General features: G+C 40.6%; 1 protein-coding gene across 1 annotated transcript in view; it reads left to right on the forward strand.

The window, feature by feature from the left end:
* The first annotated feature begins 308 nt into the window (after nt 1-308).
* SWAP70 (switching B cell complex subunit SWAP70) overlaps nt 309-24,273 on the forward strand; it is a 40,606-nt gene continuing 16,641 nt past the window's right edge. Inside the window, exons 1-4 of the mRNA XM_039350251.1 lie at nt 309-871; nt 16,477-16,617; nt 22,744-22,917; nt 23,812-24,039. Of these exons, the coding sequence (XP_039206185.1) occupies nt 773-871; nt 16,477-16,617; nt 22,744-22,917; nt 23,812-24,039 (642 nt within the window). The 5' untranslated portion in view covers nt 309-772. The remainder of the gene's footprint in view (nt 872-16,476; nt 16,618-22,743; nt 22,918-23,811; nt 24,040-24,273) is intronic.

Raw genomic sequence — 24,273 nt, forward strand, 5'->3', positions numbered from 1 at the left:
AAAACAAAATTTGTTTTTTACTTTACACATGCTTACTAGTTGTACAAGTTTTGTAACAGATTTCAGGATCAACTGAAAAACTGTCTTCTTATGTATTACCGAATACATAATACCATAATAAAAACCATTGACACTGAATGCTCTAAGTTTAAATCAAAGCAATTAAAGGACTTTTAAGTCCTATTAGAAACTTTTTAACTGATAGGTTGAAAAGCTTCTTTTCTGTGGGTTCTTGCAAAGCAAAGCTGTGTCATCATGGTAGACAGATGTTCTCCAGGAAGCAATAGTGGCATACACATAGCAAATGAAGTCCTGTATTATGTTCCTTCCAATTTACACCAGGTAGAGAACAACATGTGATATTTTTCTTTTCCAGTTTCAAATCTTTTCCATTTTTTCTTTTGTTCACCCGGATTTGAGGAAGATCTGCCTGAATTTCTCAGCATTTTTGTTTGAAAGGCTTTGCAATTTAGTCCCGCCCATCGCCACAGAGCCTGGTCTGGGAGGAAGACGCCTGTCCTCTCCACTTCGGTCCTCTCCTTGCAAAGCAGCGCTCCAGGTCTGAGCCGAGACGGAAGCACAGCCGCACGACGTTTTCGTAAACCTCGCGGTGCGTAGGCCGCTCTCTTCCTAGAGTGCCGGTCTGCCGGAGGCTGCTGGAGGCCGCCGGGAGTGGGCAGGTCGCGGCTCCAGTGGCAGACCAGCTCACTCGGGGGAGGCGCGCTTTGTACCAGGCGCCGGGAGGCAGAGAAAGAGCGCGCAGCGACGGGCCATGGGGAGCCTGAAGGAAGAGCTCCTGAAGCCCATCTGGCACGCTTTCACCGCCCTCGACTTGGACAGGAGCGGTAAAGTCTCCAAGTCCCAGCTTAAGGCAAGTCAAGGAGAGGCGGGAGAACGCTTCGAGCCCTCAACCAGGCGAGGGGATGGGGCTGGGGAGCCCCCGGCGGAGCCTTCCCTAGGCACTTCCCCTTTTTTGGTGGACCCCTTTCAAGGTTGGGGTCAGAGCGGCAGGGAGGGGCGACAGAGAGTCAAGCTTGGGCTGGGGCAGCAGCGGCTCCACTGCTAAGCCCAGCTGGCCCACCTAAACTTTTCTCCACCTGGAAAGCTTTTCCTTTGCTTCTCACAGTGACTTTGGAAAAAAGTTCCCGGAGCATTTTGTCTTTTGGACTCAGCGCTAAAACAGAGTGTGTTTCTCTTAGGATGGGAGATGGAGTTGGTACAGGCAGCTCTGATTCCTTCCAGGGTGAGATGGCTGTATTTGCAGAGAGGCTTCCTTTTGGGTATACTTCTTACAGGACCTTACTTAAGAACCTTGTTCACATTAAGCCATTGATTTCTTTATCAGACTTTATTAAATAGCAATAGCACTTAGACCTATATACCGCTTCACAGTGCTTTACAACCCTCTTTAAGCGATTTACAGAATCAGCCTTTTGCCCCCAACAATCTGGATCCTCATTTTACTGACCTCAGAAGTCTGGAAGGCTGAGTCAACCTTGAGCTGGTGAGGAAGACAATTGTGTGGGTTCACACAACATGCTGACTATAAAGCATGGCCTCAGACAATACTTGAAGCTAAAACGAAATAAACCATTAGTGAGTAATTAGTAAGTAGGATATTTGAACCCAGGCAGGATCTGGAGTTGATAACTCTTGATCATAGTAATCTTGGGCTCATTTTGGAGAATCCAGAAATCAAAGTATGTTCTTTCAGGATGGGCTTTTGAGAGACCTATAGTAATAGTCCCCTCCCAAGCCCACTGTTTTGTTTCTGTAGGTTGGGAGACTGAAAAAGCTTTTTTCTTCAGATGACATTTTATTTTTTTCTGGGTCTAAATGAAATAATTCATTGGCACAGGGCCCAGTGATTTCAAATTATTAGCCCATCTTTATCAAGAACTCTAGAGGAAATATAAAAAGAGAAAACACTCCCCCCCTTGTTATATGAATTAAGGATATGTAGTAATTCAGGTGCTCTTTTGTTTTAACTAATTTAAATCAATTATAAAAAATACAAGAAACTAGTGTGGCATTTATGTATATTTTCTATGTAGCATGACTCTTAGGGCCACTTAGCTATCAGCCATGCTGTACCTCAGGTAAACGTGATGATGTTGGCTAACTAATTTTGCTATGTGCTCATTTTGTAATTTAGGATGAGTTCATTGTCCATTTAATTAAAGGCATGCTAGTGTTCTGTAAATGCTGAAATAGCTAAATGTGCATGTGGGGTGGGGGATTAATCTCAAACAGCTTACATGTCAAAATGTATGCATTATGCAGGTGCTTCAATGCAGATTGAAAGTTACATCCATGTACTTATTTTTTCAACATATTTGGTCTTGTGGATAGACTATTTAGACCAGTGGTTCTCAAACTTTTTAATGCCGTGACCCCTAACCGGTCGTAAATCGAGGACTACTCAACCAGCCGTAAGCCGAGGACTACTCAACTGGTGCAGCACCGTTTGCAGTGTGGGACTTTTGGTGGGCTCAGCAGGGCAGAGACAGCCTGGACAATTCCTACTGGCTTTTGAAAGCCAATAGAATTAGACTCTGTTCAAGAGAATCTATTCTATTGGCTTTCAAAAGCCAATAGAATAAAAGGGAGTAGCACAGCTAAGGAAAAGGGGGGGAAAAATGGCGGACTCAATTGTTTGGCAACCCCCATGAAATGGTTGTTCGACCCCAAATGGGGTCCCGATCCACAGGTTGAGAACCACTGATTTAGACACAGCGTTACACTATTAAGCGGTGATTTATCTTAGATGGTCAAATGTAAAAGGACAACAAATTGTTAATGATTGATCTCATTGCATTTGTCTAAGAGGAGAAGAATCTGGGCTAGAGTGCCTAATTTGCATGGAAAAAATAAGGTTCAGTCTTTCATAGTTCCACATAAAACTTGGAAATTCCCTTCTCTTGAAGAGCCAGTCAGCTAGACAAGACTGCTTTAGCAAGATTAATGCTTTGATGTGGAGTAAAGTAACTTCTGCTGTTTTCTAAATTTTTGAAGTTTTGTGATGTGTTATTTGTCTACCTCAACCCTATCAAATTACCCTATCAAATTATTTTGGCTGTTTCTAAGGATATTCCCTAATACACCTTGTTGTGGGTGTAGATAAGTGAAAGTGAATCAAATGAGATAAAGATGGCCTTGAGTTGACTTCGGCTTCTTGGTGACACAACCACAGTGACATGGAAAATAATATGCAGTTTTCTTGGCAAAAGTAGTGAAGTGATTTTGCCACTGCCATTTTCTTCTTCTGGGATATTTTTCAACTTCCCAGTTCAACTTCTAGGTTTGATATTTATTTATTTTACATTTTATTCCACTTTTACTATTTTTATCAATAACTCTAGGTAGTGAACATATCTAATATTTCTACTTTCTTCTATTTTCCCCACAAGAACCACACTGTGAGCTGCGTTAAGCTGAGAGAGAGAGAGCAATTGGTCCAAAGTCAACCAGCTGGTGAGACTAGAACTCACAATTTCCTAATTTCTAGCCTGATGCCTTAACCATTAGACCAAGCTGGCTCTCCCTGATTGTCACAATCCAAGTGTTAACCAGACCAGTTTAGCATCTTAACCCAGACATCGTAGATGTGTTTAGACAAATGAAAGTGAATAATTGTTCTTATTCTAGAGTTATCTCTAATTGATATATTCTTGTTAATAAAATGTAGCTTGAATTTTGGGAATAGTTTAAGAAAATATAAAGCTGCCTTATATAAAAAATACCTTTTAGTCCTTGGGTAGAAAGTAAAGAATCTAGAGAGAGAATGAGCTTTTCCTGTTTTTTCCACAAACTGATCCCTTCTTAGTTGCCACTGGTTTATAGTAAAGTAAATTAAACTTAGTAGTTTTAAGAAAATGAATGGTGGAGGATTACCATGTAGGTAATCCTCATCTTACAACCATAATGGAGCCCGGAATTTTCATCATAAGTCAAGACAGTTATAAGTTGAGGCAACCAGGTGACTGGACCCAATTTTATTATTTGTTCTGTGGTGGTCTTTAAGTGAACCAAAGTATTCCTATGAATGTTTTTTGCTGGAAACCAAACAGTGTTGTAAATTGTGGACATGTGACCATGGAATGCTACAACCGGACATAAAAAAGAGCTGGTTGTCAAGCACTTGAAATGCAGTCATATGACATGTGTGTCCATGTTGGAAGTCTGGAACTTCAAAGAATCGGTAATGACTGGTTGTAAGTTGAGAACTACCTATATACGGCTTTTAAAAATGTACCCTATTCTTGAGGCACCCACTTTCTGTTTTACCATATCCAGTTTTGACTTTGCTCTGATTGCATGAACTTCCCCCAAAAAACTATAAAACCCACTTTATCGTAAAAGTGTTTTGGGTAAGGCTTTCCCACCACTTGTTATTAGGTACATTTAATTGTGAGAGATCTAACCCAGAACTGCTACTAAGTTCTAGCACTGAAGTGTGGTCCTTTCATCAGTATTTCAAATAATAGGACACGAAAAATAGTTTGGGATGTGGACCTCCCCTGTTTAAATTTTTTTAAGTGATTTAAGCACAGTGATATGTGGCACATACAACTATTGAGCGAAGAATTAAATTTGGCTTAGAAGACTGCCATTTTTGCTGTAGGAGTGTCTGTTCAAGTACTGACAAATTATAATTGCTCATCACTGTAGAACTTTTTGTTCTGTGAAAATGAAGAGCGCATAATGTTAGCTATTTCAGGCCATGATTGGACTGCCAGGCACAGTTGGAATGAAGCCATTCTTAATATAAGAAATACCCTGTCGTTGTATTTCACATTTAATTCTGCAAAGCATAAAAATGTAGCATGTCCTACCCCCTTTCCATTCAGTTGGTTGTTGCTCTTTCTACTCCATTGGTCTACAACATTCAGACATCCGAATGAAAAAAAAACTAGCTTTTGTTTCAACTCTGTGTGGAGCTTGCCAAAAGGAGATATTCTGTACTGGAGATGAAATAGGACAAGTAGTCAAGAGCTCCATTCTTGCTATACACTCTTTGGAGCATTCACTACAACACTCTTGCACAGTTTGTAGATCTTTGATCTGCAAGTCTGGGCGTATTCCAGCAGGCTCCCTTGGCCCTCATTTCCTCTGGGTAAGCCAACACTAAAAATGTTTGAATAGGCTTTTACACCTGTGGAATGCCTCGGATAGTAGATCATTGTAACATCGCTAGTTTGGCTGGAGTCTGTACTGGCAACTGTGAATTCTGTTAATAATTCATGGCAGTCTTAAGAGGAAGGACTGAATGAAATCCCAGAATTCCTTACTGTATTTATATGTGTTCTGAAAGTTGTCTGTGGAATTTTTATAAACATTGCTTGGAATCTTACATAGTTCTTCAAAAGTGTTCTATCTTTTTACTTAAATTGAGACTCTGGGTAGTAATTCTAAATTAAAAGCTAGATAAAGTATGAGTGTCATGGTTCCAACTGACAGAGACGAATAAAGCAGAACTCTGAGGCTTGAAAATTCCACAAAGAACATGTTTATTAGTTACAAAGTATCGGCACAGTCAAAAGTAAAACCAAGTCTGAATACACAAGTAACAATTGCCCAATTACAAAGTTTAATGTCCCACCCACAAAACTATGCAATCAACTACGTTCCCCAATATACTCACTTGGCGGGCTTTTTTATGCAACGCCTAGTCCCTAGTCGTGGGAGCAGTAGATGACCTTGGTTCCTATGGGACAGAAGATTATTTTGACTAACAAAGCACCTGGGCAAACCTCCTCCCTCTGTTCCATGTGGCAATCTCAAATGAGGGGAAAGAATGGCTGCAGCCAGGCTCATTTGCATAGTTGACAGTCGCCCCCTCCCTTAAAAAGAAAGAACCTCCTGCAGAGGAAACAAAAAAGCACGTTAGGCATCCCCTCAAGGCTTTGGAGGATTCTTGTCATAAAACTTCTGTGTCAACTGTTCAGCTTTCACATCCTTACTTTTTACTCACGTAGCTTCGGATGGTGGATAGCCTTTTCACTGCACAAGGTACTGCAACTTCCCCTTATATAATCTAGACTGAGTCAGATTTTATTTCATAATGTGTCTCTCCCTCCACCCCAATGGGACCCGGCGGTCTTAAAGCAGACTCAGAAACTGGTTTCAATAGGCTACAATAGAACGCAGGGTGGACTTTTCCCAACAGTCATGAAAGCTTCAATTCCACTGTAATAGGGTTTATGATTTTTGTGATGGGACAAGGACCAAGGAACTTTGGCCCCAATTTTCTACTGGTTAACTTTAACCTTAAATATTTTGTTGAAAGATAAACCAATTGCCCAACATAAAATGATCTTTGAGGGGAACGTCTTTTATCTGCCTGCTCCTTGTAAACCTTAGTAGCTTTGGTCAAAGCTTTCTTCACATTCACCCAACCCCCCTGGAAAGACGTCACCCATTGATCCAAATTCTAGGAAGTAGAAGGCTCCTGGGGGTACTCAGGCATAGGCACAAAATCCCGACCTGTTACTATTTTAAATGGAGTGAGTGCTACTGTACACAGTATTATTGTAGGCTACCTCTGCAAAAGGCAGGAGGTTAGCCCAATTAATCTGCTAGTAATTAACATAGCATGTGAGCTACTGTTCCACCATTGCGTTAGCTTTTTCAGCCACTCCATTTGTACTCAGATGAAAAGCCAAGGAAAGCCCCTGAGTAGAGCCAATCAGTTTAACGAACTCCCTCCAGAACTTTGCAGTAAACTGGACCCCCACCCATCAGAAATAATCTGCTTCAGAGCTCTGTGGAGCTGATATATGTGTTTCAAAAACATCTTGGTTAGCTTCTGGGCAGAGGGAAGTCCTAAACAAGCAAATGCGCTTGTTTGGAAAATAGATCAATTACAGTCCATATTATGGTATTTCCCTTGCTCTCATGCAACTCCACTATAAAATCAATGGCTATTTCCTCCCAAGGCTGGGAAGGGTCAGCCACTTGTTGCAAAAATCCTGGGGGCTTCCCAGATTGTCTTTTCATAGTAATGCAGATAGCATAGCTCTTCACATAACTCTCAATGTTTCTTTTCATCCCTGGCCACCAGAATTGCCTCCATACTAAATGCAGTGTTTTCAGGAACCCAAAATGATCCACCTGTTTAGCATCATGACTCTGCTGAAGGGCTTGGAGTCTGGGAGGTAGAGCCTTTCCAGGCTAGTCCTCCCCTAAGGGTTAAAAGAGATTTGTTGTTGATGCAATTGGTTACGAATACCCCAAATGATGCAGGCTTGGAGTAAGTCGTGGTTTAGCCCCTGCTTGAAGTAGTTAATCAACGATCATTCTGGCCACTGCCCTAGCCGCCCAGCAACTCGTCTTGAGTTCACGAATGTATTTCTTAGTGGGGCAGCCTTTTTGCTTCAGATGATGGATCTCCTTCTTGGTCAGCAAAGTCTGGGATTCTTCTTCAAAACGACCTATTAGTTGCTCCATGAATAGGTTAGCATTCTGCAGTTCAGGAGCCCCTTCATCATGGAGGTTGGTCACCCAGTCTGCTGCTTCCTCCTCCAAATTGGCTGCCATGGCATTCACCATCTGCGTATCATCTAGATAGGCATAAGCATAGCGATCTAGATGAGCCCATACTTTGTTCAGGAAGAAGGATAGTTTCTCAGGGTCCCCATCAAAGGTGGGCTTGATGGGAGGCGGCTCAAATTGTGGTAGAGTCACCTCCACTTGCTGCTGGCTGCCTGATGGTCCTGGGGACATGGTTGAACCACCTTCCAGACGTCTCTTGGCCGGGCTCCTGGACTTGTGGTTTGAGGCTGCGGCAGCCGATTGGGCTACAGGGCTTGACATCACAGCTGGCTGGGGAATAGGTGAGGTGACTGGGACTCTGGTGAGGGAGTAGAAGAGATGGGTAGCCTTTGGCATTCCCCCCCCCCATGGTGCACATCCTGAGAGTCTGGAACCGTCTCTTTTATCTCCAATCTGCCAAACTTCTTCAGCTGCTCAAGTGAGAGGCTGTGAACTGCAGACTGGAACTTCCAGTCTCCGGAGTCGTCCCCTCCGATTGATCCCTTTCTCTTCTGGTATGCTGCAGACGAAAACTCCTGGGACGGCAGCAACAGGAGTTCCTCTTCAGCGACAACAGGAGTGCTCCTAAGCTGAGGGGCAGCTTTGACTTGATAGAGGTTCGCTGGGATCATAGTTCCCCCTGTGGTACCAGCTTCCCAGGTTGGATCAACTGGGATTTTGGCTGAATCCCTGCCAGTGACGCCTTCTTGGTGGCTGGAGCAGCTGCTTACGCTCCAACAGCTGGAGTTCCGTTGTGGCTGGAAATGGCTCCACTCTTTTCATCCGTCCTCAAATCTTCACTGAGTCTTTACAGCTCTCCCAAAGGATGGGTAGGCAGTTGGGGCCCAGCACCCTGGGAAAAAATTAAAGTTTTAGGAGACCTGGTTTAATGTCATTGTTCCGACTGACAGAGACGAATAAAGCAGAACTCTGAGGCTTGAAAATCCCTCAAAGAACATGTTTATTAGTTACAAAGTATCGGCACAGTCAAAAGTAAAACCAAGTCTGAATACATGTAACAATCGCCCAATTACAAAGTTTAATGTCCCACCCACAAAACTATGCAATCAACTACATTCCCGAATATACTCATTTGGCGGGCTTTTTTATGCAACGCCTAGTCGTGGGAGCAGTAGATGACCTTGGTTCCCACAGGACAGAAAATTATTTTGACTAACGAAGCACCTGGGCAAGCCCTCTCCCTCTGATCCATGTGGCAACCTCAAATGAGGGGAAAAAATGGCTGCAGCCAGGCTCATTTGCATAGTTGACAATGAGATTGTTGCCTTGATATTTGAGAGTTGATTTGATATCACGGAGTAAAATGGTCAGGATGAATGCAAATATCTTGTGCATCCTGTTTCCTATGTTTCTTTGTCATGCCAAAAATACAACACTTGCATCTTTTCTTTTGACAACGATGTTGTGGAACCTATCATATCATCTTCCTATTCACACACTGCTTACTACAAGGAAAAAAATATTACTTCAGTTTGGACATTATAGAGAAGAATAAGGAACAGGAAGAACTAAGTATTTTCTGCATTACATTGAATAATTGCTAGCAAAGTGGGTGTTGTGTCAGTTTTCTGTGTGAAACTGCAGTGAAAATTAACTATGTTGACAGTTTCTAGGGCAGAGGCGCATCAGGCAGATACAGAAGCTTCTGTAGTTTGAGTAATCAAAGGGTTATGAGTATTTTACTTAAGATTGTAGCGTATTTGCTTTTACAGTATTGTACTGTACTCTAAAATAGTTGCATCATGAAATGTAATTAGTTTTTGAAATTTTAGATTATTTTGAGTGTTGCTCCTCTATTTTTTTGAATATTTTTACAATATTAAAACAAATCTTATGGATAGTATTATAGTGTGTATATCTTGAATCTAAATATATAATCATTTTTTCATTTAAAAGGTTGTAAATGTTTTGTTATGCATGTGGCAGGTTCAAAACCTGATGGACTGCTTTCTGGCTTGAGGGAAGTGGAGATAGTATTAGAAAAGATTTAGACATGTTGACAACTTACAAACCAAATCTGTTATGTCTTCCATTTTCTAAACCCACAAAATATTGCACTACCATATTCCTATTAAGGACGTGACTTTTGTGAGGGGAGGTGACTTTTGTGAGGGGAGGGGGCAGAGGCTTTGTCCTCTATTGCTGTCCTGTTGTAAATTAACCTATCCATTCTGCAGCGTTTGTTGCCAGTTTAGCAGAGTCTAAATTATCTTTGCTTGAGAGATGGATGCTTCAAAAGTCTTTCTTCTCTCTCTTGCACTAGAATAGAGGTCCCCAACCTTTTGGGTACCAGGGACTGGTTCCGTGGAGAGAGGTTTTTCCGCGGACTGGAGGATGCATGATTTTGTGTGCTGCCTGCATCCCGCAGATGGGGCTTTGCTTGTATGTGCGACCTGGTTGCTGGCATGCTGCTGCCTGGTACTGGTCCACGGACCGGGGGTTGGGGACCCCTGAACTAGAGCATCCTGCCAAATTAATACTATACAGAACTTCTCTCTCTCTCTCTCTCTCTCTCTCTCTCTCTCTCTCTCTCTCTCTCTCTCTCTCTCTCTCTCTCCCCCCCCCCCGTGTGTGTGTGTGTGTGTATAATTTGTTACTGAATTTTGGTGGCAAGACCTTCCTGTCCCTTAAAAGCTGTGTATTGTCCATATTTTAGTCTATAACCGTAGATATTTTAACACTGCAAAAAAGGTTACAAGGTAGACAGCCGCAACAGTTTTAGGGCAGTTCTTAAGGTTAACATTTCTATTTTGTTCCAAGAGGAAATGGTGTAAGTATTATAGTCAGTGAAGCAAGGCATTCTAGCCTAGAGGAGGAAGTGCTACAGTGAAAAAGTAGTGGAAATTTAGCAATGTTTGGAACAGAACTGCATTCATCTCTGTTAAAATAATATTGTACAGGATATTCTTAATTACTTGGAATGAATGATACACCTTATAAATCATAAATTGCAAAACATTTTTTTTTTTACTAAAAACTGATTTCCCCAAGGAGGATAGCTGTAAGTAAAATCTGCTTAGAAAAATCTTTCCAAGTATTGGAACCATGTTTTTTAATTAATTAACTTTTGCAAAAGTTAATTTATGTAGAAGTGTGAACTTTGTGAGGGTGCTTTGTTTGGTGAGAAGAATTCAGGTGTGATGGCAATAATGCTGGCAGTTCAAGGACACCATATCTGTAATTTTCTATATTGGGAAAGGGTACTTTGTGGGTCCTTCAGATTATTTAATGAAATTTTTATCTGGCTACTCTAACAGATACACTCCCTCAACATTCGGGAGCGTGTGGGGGTAGAGAAGGCGCTTTGCTTTATTTGATAATTCACTGCAGTGTCCTTTATAACTTCTCCTTTTAAAAATAGTCTGCAGTTTGCAGCCAACAACATCTTGGCTCCAAGTATTAACTTATAAATCATGTAGATTGAATGGTGGTTCTGACCCGAAGGTGGATTGTGAAATCTGCCCTTTTCTACTAAAACAAAGGATTCCCCCCCCCATAACAATGTGAAAAAGGATGGTTACTATTGAAAATCTTCCAGTTTGGGAGAGGTTGACGCTTTATATAATCCCATTAAGTTGCTTTTTAATATTATATTTTGCTGATCAATAATAATAATAATAATAAAGTTGGAAGGAACCTTGGAGGTCATCTAGTTCAACCCCCTGCTCAGGCAGGAAACCCTATACCATTTCAGACAAATGGCTGTCCAGTCTCTTCTTGAAAACTTCCAGTGTTGGAACATTCACCACTTCTGGAGGCAGGTTGTTCCACTGGTTAATTGTTCTAACTGTCAGGAAGTTTCTCCGTAGTTCTAGGTTGCTTCTCTCCTTGGTTAGTTTCCATCCGTTGCTTCTTGTCCTCTCTTCAGGCGCCTTGGAAAATAGCTTGACTCCCTCTTCTTTGTGGTGGCAGCCCCTGAGATATTGGAATATAATGCTGATACATTAAATGCAAGTCTACAGAGACAGAATATCTTTGCTCCAGTCATCGGTAATAGAGGATAGTTTAGACCAGGGGTCCCCAACCCCTGGGTCCTGTGGCCTCTTTGGAACCGGACCATGGAAGCAGCAGGTGAGCACGCATGCAGCTCTACTTCTGTGAGCAGCGGGCAAGTGGGGGACACATATGCAGCACCATTTGTGCGAATGGCAGGTGCTTGTACCCGCCGTTTACACAAATGTAGCTGAACATGTGCTCGTCCAGAACCATTCCTCTCTCCACCATCTGCCAGTCTGCAAAGCCGGAAAGGTTGGGGACCCCTGGTTTAAACAGGACATCAGAATTATCATCCTGTATACGTTTTTAATTTACAAGTTTTTATTTTAATAGTACCTTACTGCATCTTACACAAATAATTGAAGGGATGATTAACAGAATAACAGAATTAGAAGGGACCATGGAGATCTTCTAGTCTAACCCCCTGCTCAAGCAGAAAACCCTGTACCATTTCAGACAAATGGTTGTCTAATCTCTTTTTAACAACTTCCAGTGTTGGAGCACCCATAACTTTTAACTATTTTCCTTTACCCTGTTCCTTTGTAATATTATTATTTTTGGCTTCTGTTGCTTGCATTCCCAGGATATTTTGCAGTCACTCTGGTCACTTGCTCTTGAGTAACTTTTATGATTACCTGTAAAAGCTCAATCTGCAAAACAAAATTGTGTATTGATTCATATAAAAATAGATAATCATCTGTCTTTTTAAAGCAGGCATGTCCAGTCCATGGCCTGCGGGCCATATGCAGCCCTAGACAGCTAGTAATGTGGCCCCACAATATTGTAAGCTTTTAACAGAAAGTTTGTTATTTATATTCACTAACTGTATTACATAGTTTATATGGCAGCCCAAGACAATTCCTCTTCACTCAGTATGAGTGGACATCCATGATTTAAAGCAGTGTTTCTCAACCTTGACAATTTTAAGGCATGTGGCTGTGGAATTCTGGGAGTTGAAGTCCACATGCCTTAAAATTGTCAAGGTTGAGAAACACTGATTTTAAAGTCTTCCTATCCTTCTTCAAAGTCCACCTTTTTTTTCCTTAAGACTGTCATAAAAAATATCTTGCATGATTCTTATCTTGGAACAGGTAAGCCTTCATGACAGAAAGGCTACCATAGAAATGCCATATCTCTTTTGCTAGCCGGTCTTACAATTTTACTCGCTAGTAAGTTCTTAGGACCTAGGGCAGATTTATACAGGTGCAGAAAGTATTTCAAGTTATCTATTTTAAGCTGATAAGCACAGAATTAGCTGGGAACTACAGAAGCAACGTTACATGCTTTGATAATAACCAGATTGGACCATCTTCAAAGGCAGTCTTCATGACTTTTCTACTTGTTTTGCCCCATAAAAGGTACTATCCATAGAATTGGATGAGCATATAGAATACCAGCCTTCTGCATTATTGACATTGTTCTATCAAATTATAAATGTAGAACATTCATGAATAATATTGTAAGATACTTTGGAACTTAAAGGTAGCAAACATAGAAGGGAGTCAGGGTTGGGTGAGCATTAGAATATTTGTAGGTTCTGAGGGTTTCTAACAGGAAAATGTAGCATTATTTGTTTGTGCTTTGATGTCATGCCAAGGTTATTGTAAAAGTCGCCTGGTCAATGTCTCCAGTTCCTTCCTTTGTCCTTTGAACTTGGTCCAAAACATTGTTTGGGCTGCTCTGGACCTACCACATTATTCTTATGTCTCAGTAAAGCACAGGATTCTTCAGGAGGTCATTATTCAAACCATTTTTAACTACTGGTGGTTGAGTTTAGGATCATCAATAATGAATGCCATGGTTCAGGTAATCCCCAGGTTAAAAACATCCAATTTACAGATAACTCATAGTTACGAGCAGGCTGCTGACTCAAAATGGCAGATGGTACTCCCACTCTTGAGCTGATGATCCGTCAAAGTTGCACAGTGCCTCCGTGAGTGTCACAAAGTAGTGTGCATTTTTAATATATACTGTACAGTCTGTTTTCAGTGGTTAATGAAAGCATTGAGCAGCTGCAGTGGTTTTACCTCATGAATACTCCCGTTATGTAAATCATATCCCTTCTGATGTGCAAGAAGGAACATGAATGCTCCTCCTTATATGCAAAACATATCCCTTCCTGTATGCAAAATAACATGGAATGAGGGTACTGTGTTTTTTTTTCTTTTTTCCCTATCTAAATTGTATATAGAATTACACACATATGCACACAGATTTTCTTTCTCTCTGTCTTCAGAGTATCTGATGATTCTGGTTTACATACAAATTTGAACTAAAGACAGACTTAGGAACAGAACATGTGCTTAACTTGGAGATTGCCTATACTACATGCTGCTCTTTTGTTCTATAATCTTGTTTGGTTTTTTTTACGTTCCTCTGAACAGGGCCTTCTTTTAGTTTCTCACTTTAGGGACACAGGCTGCAGGTTTCAGGACTCTGGCACCAAAGGAACTTGGCCACATGAATCTTATCCCTTCTGCGGAAATATCATGTCCTTTAAAGGGGGGCTAAAGAGCATTGATTTGATTAGTGGGTTAGTATAGGGCTGGTTGTTCCACTCCATGTTCAATAAACACCTGTTATGATGGATGGATGTACACTTGGTCTTATGCCAGAGCATTGTTTTAAATGTAGGGACAGAACTGAGATCATTGTGTTTTGTTGTTTGTTATTGTACTAATATTTGCTTACCATATTTGGAGCTAGTTTTATTAGACCAATTTCTGATTATTTTAGTTTTGTCTTGCTTTATTTTATTTTGTAAAGACACACACACACACACACACACACACATACACACACACACACACACACACACACATAAATTTAGAAAACCGGTGGTGGTGTAGAGGTTACAGTGCAGTAGAGGTTACAGTGAGTACTGCAGGCTAATTCTGCTGACTGCCAGCAGTTCGGCAGTTTGCTTCTCATTGCCCTAAGGCTGACTCAGCCTTCCATCCTTCCAAGGTCGGTAAAATGAGGACTTATTGGGGGCAATATCCTGACTCTGTAAACCTCTTAGAGAGGGCTGTAAAGCACTATGGGGTGGTATGTAAGTCTAAGTGCTATTACTATTCACTAGGCCGCCATGGCCAATTCTCAGAGAGTGAACTGAGGTGTCTGTTTCCAAAATTTTTAAAGTGGAATTGCAATTCAAGTCCCCTAAAACTGTCAGAAGAAAAGAAAGATTAGGGTGTTGTTTTTTTCTCTTTTTTATATTTTTCAACCTAATGGAACAATTTTTCTTAACTTGAATCGTATGAGACAAACCTGCAGATGTTTAGAATCCTGCTGTATGCTCCATTCCAAAACCCTTTCTTCTCCTCCTCCTTCTGGTCATGTGACCTACACTGGAGATTATGCAGCCTCCTCTGTAATTCCCAGGACATGGACAAGCATTCACATGCACAACATGAGGGGAAAATGCATAAGTGGAGATCCTCCAAATATGAGGGCAATTCGGAAATAAACCTCCATTTGGTTATCAATGACAGACACTCGATGATACAGAACTTTTATTATACACATTAGAAAACTATAATATTACATTACTTTTTGACATAAACATCATTCAAATTGGGGCACTTGTCATAACATCTTACAAGGTTTGTAAGTAATAGTAGTCACTCGATGCCAAATCTGGGCTATGGTGGGGCAAGCATTATCGTGAACAAACACCACGCCAGAAGTGATGCCATAGAAAATCCCGCCAAATGGGAAGATGCCAAAGGAGTACTGCTAGTGAAGTTCATGGAGTGTGGTTCGACCATCAATTCAGAAACTACTGGCAAACGTTATGAAAACTCAGACAAGCCATCCATAACAAGCGTCGGGGCATGCTGACTTCTGGTGTGCTGTTGGTTCATGATAATGCTCACCCGCATGCCGCTAGATGCACCTAAGAACTTTTGAAGCAGTTCCGTTGGGGTGTTTTTGATCACCCGCCCCCCCCATAGCCCAGATCTGGCGCCGAGCGACTACTACTAAGGAATTTTAAACCTTGTAAGACGTTATGACAAGTGACCCAGTTTGAATGGCGATTATGTCAAAAAGTAATGTAACGTTGTAGTTTTCTAATGTGTATAATAAAAGTTCTGTATCTGCGAGTGTCTGTCATTGATAACGGAGGTTTATTTCTGAATTGCCCTCGTAGTTTATATAAAGTACATAATTATATATACACATACAGACACAACATGTTATTTTGTTACACGAAAGAAAATACAGATGGATGCTGCAGATAAAGAGTTTAGAAAGAATTTTAGAAGTCATGCTTTCCTTACTTTTGGTTCTATAAATTTAAAAATAATCAACTGGAAAGATGATCTGGAACGGTTTCCAAGCTTTCAGTACTAAAGGTACCCCTTCTGCTCTTGGTTCCTTTTAATATATTTGCTGAATAAGTGGGCTGTAAATATGCAGATCACTGGCTTCTAAAAGAACTGTCGTCTATAAATTTCTTCCTTCATTGACAAAGAGATTAGGTACTTTTTTGTATGTTAAGCATTGGCAAGGAAAAAAAGTGAGCATCAGTTACCAATTCTGGAATAAATGAAGAAAGATTATGACTATCTACTTGTGGTACAGATTTTTCAAGCCTAGAATTGAAAAACGTTTACATGCTCATTTTTTGGTGTAGTAATTGTTCTGTATGAACTCCTAAATTTTACAGTGCAGGTATGGTCAAATGGTCTTCCCTTTTGTCATTCATATATCTCATTAATTCCAATAGAGTTTGTATTTTCTCAAAAGTAATATTGCAAGCATTTCCCCTCCTTAGTATTTAATAGCATCAGGAATTATACAGCATCCCAGAAAAAAATAATAGCAAACTATAACTGTATTGTTGTCCAGAAATCTACATAAACAGATATGGAAAATAACAATGAAATCATCTTAATTGATATTTTTTTTCTCTATTTTTAGGTCCTTTCTCACAACCTCTGCACATTGTTGAATGTTCCTCATGATCCAGTGGCCTTAGAGGAGCATTTTAGGGATGACGATGAAGGACCTGTTTCTAATCAGGGATATATGCCTTATTTAAATAGATTCATCTTGGAAAAGGTATGTGTGTCTCTATTCCTAACAAGTGTGGTGAGTTTTCATTTAAGCTTTTGTTCTTTCCAACCCAACAAAATATTGGAAATATGTAAAGGTCTTTGCCTTGGAATTCTGTTAGTAACCACTCCAAAGAATGAACAGAACGGGGCAGGAATGGCAGGAAATACCAAAAAAAGAAAGACTAAATTTGGAAATGGGAAGGATCCAATCAGGAGCTGAAGAGAAAAAGTTCCAAATGAATAAAAAAAGAAAATCCCCCATTGCTCCCCTACAGGGAAAGAAGTTGACTCAGCTTTTACCAACTGTCTCCCTCTTCCCTCTAATTATTTGACTGAGAACAGGATCTTTGCAGTCTAAAGTGTTTCTTTCCTGAATATAGAGTATATTTTTACAGCAATACTTGCAGAGAGAATAAATGGCATTATAAGCCTAGATTTGCTTCAAAGAGAAATAATCGCAGATGCCCTAAGATGGAGGAAACTAAAATTGTCTTAATAAAGAATTACAATTGTAAAAAATGAACATTCTGCCAAGGCTTAACTTGCTGTTTCAATAATTATTAAAGATAGGATATTAATGAATAGAAGAGACAAATAACTATATGATTTGGCAAAATTTAAGATCTTACAAGATTAAAAAAAAAACACCTTCAAACTATATTATCAAGCCAGCTACATCTAATTTAATCAGCAGACTAGCTGAGAGAGAGCAGGATTTCCAAATGGTTTCAGTTTTATACAGTGAATAACAGTGAATAACAATACAGTGATACAGTGAATAACAATAACAATTCAATAAGCAGTAAATTAAAAATGTGGAATAGACATAGAAAAAGAATTAGCTCTGATTTAGCACCTGTTGCTTTGTTATTACTCCTGTATTTTCATGAAGATGAAAATGGAAAGAGAATGGCGAAGGAATAATTGCAAGATATTATTGTCAATAAGACAAAATTCTATGAGTTTCTCTGTCTGAAAATTATCAGAATTATCTGACCTTGAATAAGTAGCATTGTTCTAGAGGAATTACAGAAACAAAGTAGAATATTTAAAGATTTCATTGAATTGAAAAATTGTATAACACAAAACATGGAGCACATGCTGGGCTTTTATTATAGGTATACATAACTCAGAAACAAAAGATACAGATCAAAATAGGTACATATCAAAAAGCTCCATTGTATAGATAGTATAAAATAACCTTTATTGTCACTTTTTCTGTGTATACACTGACACACAGTGAAATGAAAATCTGATGCCTGCTCTCCAAAGAATTATATCTATATATATGAAAGTGTCCTTCCAAGTGACTTGAGAAATGGAATTGGGTCTAGTTGTCTTTTCTCTGTATTGATTTGAAGGCTTTCTAAATTATATAATAATCTAAATGAAACTTATACATCATTTTTTCTAACAAAGCTAAATAACAGATTTATGTTGATAAGTCATTGGATGGTTTTGAGTGATTATACCATCTAGATGAATTGGTTTTACTAAACATAAATACTTGTATGAAGTTTAGGACATTAGGCAAACTATGCATGTCATAGGATGTCAAACTCTACTTATTTTGAAGCAGTTTAGAATGTTGATGAGACAAGTTATTTCTTGAATCCAAGCAAGAATACCTTAACATTTTTTGGTCTAGACTAGGGATAGGCAACCTTGGCTCTTTTATGACTCGTGGACTTCAACTCCCAGAATTCCTGAGCCAGCATGGCTGGTTCAGGAATTCTTGGAGTTGAAGTCCACGAGTCATAAAAGAGCCAAGGTTGCCTACCCCTGGTCTAGACCAATAAAACATTGTCTTAGCTGACTGCATGAAAAGCATGCTTGGTTGATTTTTTTTTGTTTAGGTCTTTGCAAAATTTATACAGATAGGACTCAACTTGTGGCTGTAATGGAGCCTGTCCATTACAGTTATAAGTCATGACTATTGTAAAGTGGGTCACTCACATGACTGACCTGATTTTATCTTTTTTGCGGTGGTTGTTAAGCAAACCAGTTGCTTAACAACTATGGTTTGGTTTTGCCAAAAATTGGAAGTAAATGTTGGTTTTCAGCAAAAAAGTTGTAAAACATGGTAATGTGTTTTCAGCATGCTGTAAATGGCTGTAAATGGGGTCTGGTTGCTGAGTGCCCAAAATGCGGTAATGGGACAGGGAGAGAGGGGTGGTCATCAGAACTTTGGAACCGGGTTATAGGTTTTCCTGGGGAGGACTGTTGTTACTTCAAACAGCCGCTAAGTGACTGGTCAAAGTCAAGAAATACCTTTGTGCTGCTTCAGTCATATATTTAAAGCAATATTTGGGCACATACTTATGCTATCATATGTAAAGCAACAAAATTGAGTGCAATCACTTACTTTGGTGACAACGATGGTGCAAATATTAGAACCATCTTGACTTCTATGGTATTATAGTTTGCCATCATTATTAAGATACTTTTTAAAAATTAGAGCAGGGGTCCCCAACCCCTGGTCCATGAACCGGCACCAGGCTGCGGCATGCCTGAAACCAGTCCACGCAAACAAGCAAAGCCCCATCTGCCGGATGCAGGCAGTACATGAAACCATGCCCCCTCCGGTCCAGGGAAAAACCTCTCTCTACGGAACTGGTCCCTGGTGCCCAAAAGGCTGGGGACCTCTGAATTAGAGGATATAATAACACTTTGAAAAACCTGTTTCTGCCCTTTTTAAAATGTGAGAGGCAAAATCTGGAAATAGAATAAGATGTAAGTATTTTAAATCATTTATATTTAATAAAGCTAAACATTTTTTCTGCGTGAAGGCAACGTGTTTAAAGTGTGGAAAGTCCAAAAGATGAACTTCCTTGTTCTGTACTTGTAATAACAAATAAAATCTCCAGAGCTTTATTTTTTCAATGTTATTTCATCATTTTACTGAAACTTGGAAGCCGGTAATAAATACCTCAGAAATCTGATTTCAGGTATGAGGAAGCTGTAGTATCATTTTACACTCCTCTGAATATCTGATTGTGCAAAATGAGTGGATTTTCTCCTATGCACAAAACTGAATGATTTTAAGAATCTGCCTTCATATTAAGTATGAACCAGTTGCCAAGCGTCTGAATTTTGACCACACGACCATGGGGATGCTACAAAAGTCATAACTGTGAAAAGTGGTCACAAGTTGCTTTTTTCAGTGCCATTGTAATTTTGAATGGTCATTAAATGAACTGTTGTAAGTCGAGGACTACCTGTATATGACTGATTTCTCCTTTAAAGCTACATTGGAAAGCAGTTAGTTTCTGGAGAGGAATTATCTTAGCACTTGGTAGCACTTTAAAGAAGGGTTCCTGAATAGACAGCTCTATCTGCTTTTTTGACATTGGAGGAGGTGAGAAATATGCTAAATCCTAAAAAATGGTTGCTTCTCAAAACCGTGAAAGCTTTAAATTAATGATTTCTAGGGAGCCAGTTGAGAAGCAGTTTGGTATAGTGGTATAAATCTTGTAAACAACACACCATCTTTAAGTGCAATATGCAAATGTGCCAGTTCCTATCTATACACAGATCATTCAAGATAATTTTCCTGTGATAATCTTTACAACAAAAAGAATAAACTCTTGGTTTAACATGACATTTGTTTTCCTGTTTCACATTTCTCCTGCAAAACACCTTAACCATACCATTTAGATTCACAAAATACTTCCTCTTATGCTCTAGATGGCAAATGAATTAATTATCTAGCTCAGTGGGCAAGTTTCAGCCTTCAACAAAATGTGTACTGTTGAACTGAGAGTGAAGTGGAAAAATGCCCAGGCTGGCAGTTTAGCAAAAAGCAAAGAATAGTACAGTTCTTTTTTTATTACAGTCCAGATTTTGAATATGAAACTTCTAATTAAGAGTAAGTTATGTTATATCAGCAAGTATGTTTTTTAAATAATTAGTGCTTAAAGAACATTTATATTTGAGTATAATGTGGCCTAGAGGGCAAAAAAAGGAAGCAAAATCAGTGATTGTTATAAGAATGAGTAGCATGTAGAGCAGTGGTTCTCAACCTTTCTAATGCCGCAACCTCATAATACAGTTCCCCATGTTGTGGTGACCCCCAACCACTTATACATTGCCGGGTGCCAGGGGCGTGGCCAAGTGGGTGTGGCCACCAAGTGGGCGTGGCAAGAAAAACAGCCCCGGCCACCATTAATGCTGTGCCACCGCTGCATGTATTTTAATGCATGTTTACCCTGCCTTTAAATGTGGGGCCAAAATTTACAGAAAGTTAGTAAATAATAAATAAGAACAGGCTGCTTTCATTTGAACCATAGATTATAATGGGGACCTGGAGGGATTTTCTTTCACTGAAGATGGAAGAAAGTATATGAAAGAGAGGGAATAAAAAGCAAAGCAGAAAGGAATAAGAAGAGTGAGAAATGGCATGGAGGTTATAGGTTTCGTGGATCAGAAATAAACAAAACAATTAAATCAGTTTTAAGAGAATAAATGGCAACAAATGGAAGATTCAAACTAGTTTTAAGGGAATAAAAGGAAATAAATGGAAGTATTAAACTACTTTAAACAATAAATGGAAGAATCAAAGCAGTTTATAAGCAGTTTATGAAGGGGAAGTGATGGAGATGGAGATGGAAGGAAGGAAGAAAGGAAGGAAGATTGAAGGGGAAAGGAAGGAGATGGAGAAGGAAGGAGATTGAAGGGGAAGGAAGGAAGGAAGGAAAGAGAGAGATTGAAGGGGAAGGGATGGAGATAGAAGTAAGTAAGTAAGGAAGATTGAAGGGGAAAGGAAGGAGATGGAGAAGGAAGGAGATTGAAGGGGAAGGAAGGAAGGAAGGAGAGAGAGATTGAAGGGGAAGGGATGGAGATGGAAGGAAGGAAGGAAGGAAGGAAGGAAGGAAGGAAGGAGAGGGAGATTGAAGGGGAAGGGATGGAGTTGGAGATGGAAGGAAGGAAGGAAGATTGAAGGGGAAAGGAAGGAGATGGAGAAGGAAGGAGATTGAAGGGGGGAGGCGCTGTCAAGGACGCACAAGCAGCTCCACACAATTGCCCGGGGATGGGGGGGAAGGCTTTGGCGGAGAACTTGGTGGAGAGTTCACAGCACATCCAGGGCCTCGGAAGCTGTGCGGAGGATCCGCGCGCCTCGGAACCGCCGGCTGCCCTCTCACACCCACCAACCTGGAGCCTTCCATCCTCATCCTGGCACCTCTTGCCCTCTCCCAGCTGCCCCCCGGGATCTGCCTGCCCCTCCAGCCTCCTGAGTGTCATCGCCCTCCGCACCGGCCAAAGCGTTGCCTGACTCCCAGGCCGAGGGGCGCCCCAGTTCCCAAGCGGCTGCGGCCGGAAGCAGCGAGCGCCTGTGCGGAGAGACCGCGGGATGCCTGCCAGGCGCGCTGGCCTCGGCCCCTTCCCACGAACAAGCTGGAATGCCAGGCAACGCTTTGGCCAGTGCGGAGGGCGAAGGGGAGGCCACCGCAGTGCCAAACTCCTGCGCCCGTCAGCTGGGAGGTCTGGCGACGGAGCCGGCTGGTGTGGAGGGCGATGTCGAGGCGGCGGCTTGGTGGAAGTCGAACCTCTCCTCTGCTCTCCGTCTCGCGTCCTTCTAGATTTGCCGCAGTGAGGCGCAGGGCAACCACTGGCTGGGCCACCAGCTGGCCCAGCCCAAGGGAGGTAAGCCACCCGCCGGGCCCCACGCGCGCCAGCAACCCTCTCTGCGCCTGGCGGCCTCCCACCCCTGGCCCTCTTTTACTTACTTTTAGTAGTTGCTCAGCAGGGAGGGAAGCTTTCCAGAAAGTTCGCCTTGCAGCACTGTTTGCAGACTGGGGCTTTTGGTGGGCTCAGCAGGGCAGAGACAGCCTGGACAATTCCTACTGGCTTTGGTTTGGCTCCGAGTTTGCGGTCTAGCTCTGTGTTCATGGCGTGTGTCTGTTTGCTTTGAGTGGGGGTTGGAGGGAGGTGCAGCAGCTGGTGATGTCGTCATGGTTTGGTTTCTGGATGGTGGTTGCATTTCGTCTGAAGGATGGGTTTGGGCTGAAAAAATGTTCCTTTGCTGTTGGTTTAGGAGTGGAATTCCAACATCTTCCCACTGTTGCTATTGCCATTCTGAATGTATTGTTGTATCTTGTAACATATTTTTATATTTTTTATTTTTATTTAGGTTCAAGACAACTTTGACAAAGTTGAATTCTATAAAATGTGTTGGACTCTATGTGCAAAAAAAAACCTCAAAAAAAATCCCTTACTCCTTACAAATGATGATGCTTTTAAAGTGTGGGTCATCTTCAATTTTCTATCTGAAGACAAATATCCATTAATCATTGTGCCAGAAGAGGTATGAGTTATTTCCAGTATCTTATTTTTTTTTCTTTGAGCTAAATAGAACTAATGACTTTTTACAGTATTTTTTTACATATAGGAATAATTTCTCTCCTCTGGTTTTTAACAGAAAAAAATGATCCATCAATTTTGTATATGTTGGTCTTTGCAACTATACATATCATCGAAACAGGGCTATTTTTCTCTTAAAAACTAGGCTGATGACAGCAGTATCTCAGATGAGTTTTAAAGGAGAACAAAGAATCAAAGGCTACAAATCATGATGGTATTATTTCCATATTATTTCCAAGTCCAGAGACCTTTCACATCCCACTAATGGGCTTCTTATAAGCACTGGATGGATGGCCATTGGGGAAATATAACTGAAGACAAGTAGACTTACTTTCTGAACATACCGGTCTGTTCAGGAATGCAATAATTTATTAGCTTGAAAACTGCCTTGAAACAGATTTTTTTTTAATGTACTGGCAACTTCCAAAGTTAGTTCAGCATATGTTTTCTCATGTAGTTTTCACTTTTTCTTATTCTGGCAATATTTTGGTCATATGAGTGGTACAAGAGAGACAATTTCATTTAGTGTTTAAGGCACTAGACTGGAAACTAGGAGACTGAGTTCTAGTCCTGAGACATGAAGCCAGATAGGTGACTTTGGGAGAGTTAGTCTCTCTCAGTCTTAGGAAGGAGACGGTGGCAAACCATTTTCAAAAACATTGCCAAGAAATATGCAGGGGCATGTTCAGGCAGTTGCCAGGAATCAACACTTACTTGAAGGAAGACACACAAAAAAAAGTGCAGTTGTGCAGCGTGAGAGATTTTAGAGCAATAGTATAAGTTTTCCTAAACATATGCGTCACATTCATTTAACTGTTGTGTATCTTTTTCTATACAGATTGAATATTTGCTTAAGAAGCTGACAGAAGCAATGGGATTAGGTTGGCATCAAGAACACTTTGAACATTACAAGATCAGTTTGGAAGCTAATTGGGAAGGTCTTTCTGCTTGGGAATTGATTGAACTCATTGGAAGTGGTCGGTTTAGCAAAGGGATGGATGGACCAACAGTGTCAATGGGCGTTAATGAAGTCTTCAATGAACTTATATTGGATGTATTAAAACAGGTAAGCTCAGCATACACACAGATGAACCTGAATGAATTATGCAGCATTATTTATGCCTCATAAAACTGCATGGAAATAAGCCCATTTTTCACTTAGAAAAGCTGTTTGATGAGTAAGGTTTATGTGAAAGAAAGTTAAAATTCTCAGTATAAAAATCACTGAAATTAATGTAATTTGATATGTTTTCTTGTGTCAAAAGCAGTGTGTCTTTGCTAAATGGGCAGCTATATAAAT

Source organism: Crotalus tigris, unplaced genomic scaffold (assembly GCF_016545835.1).
Source record: "Crotalus tigris isolate CLP2741 ecotype Arizona unplaced genomic scaffold, ASM1654583v1 scf7180000018308.1980950, whole genome shotgun sequence".
Taxonomy (NCBI): Eukaryota; Metazoa; Chordata; class Lepidosauria; order Squamata; family Viperidae; genus Crotalus; species Crotalus tigris.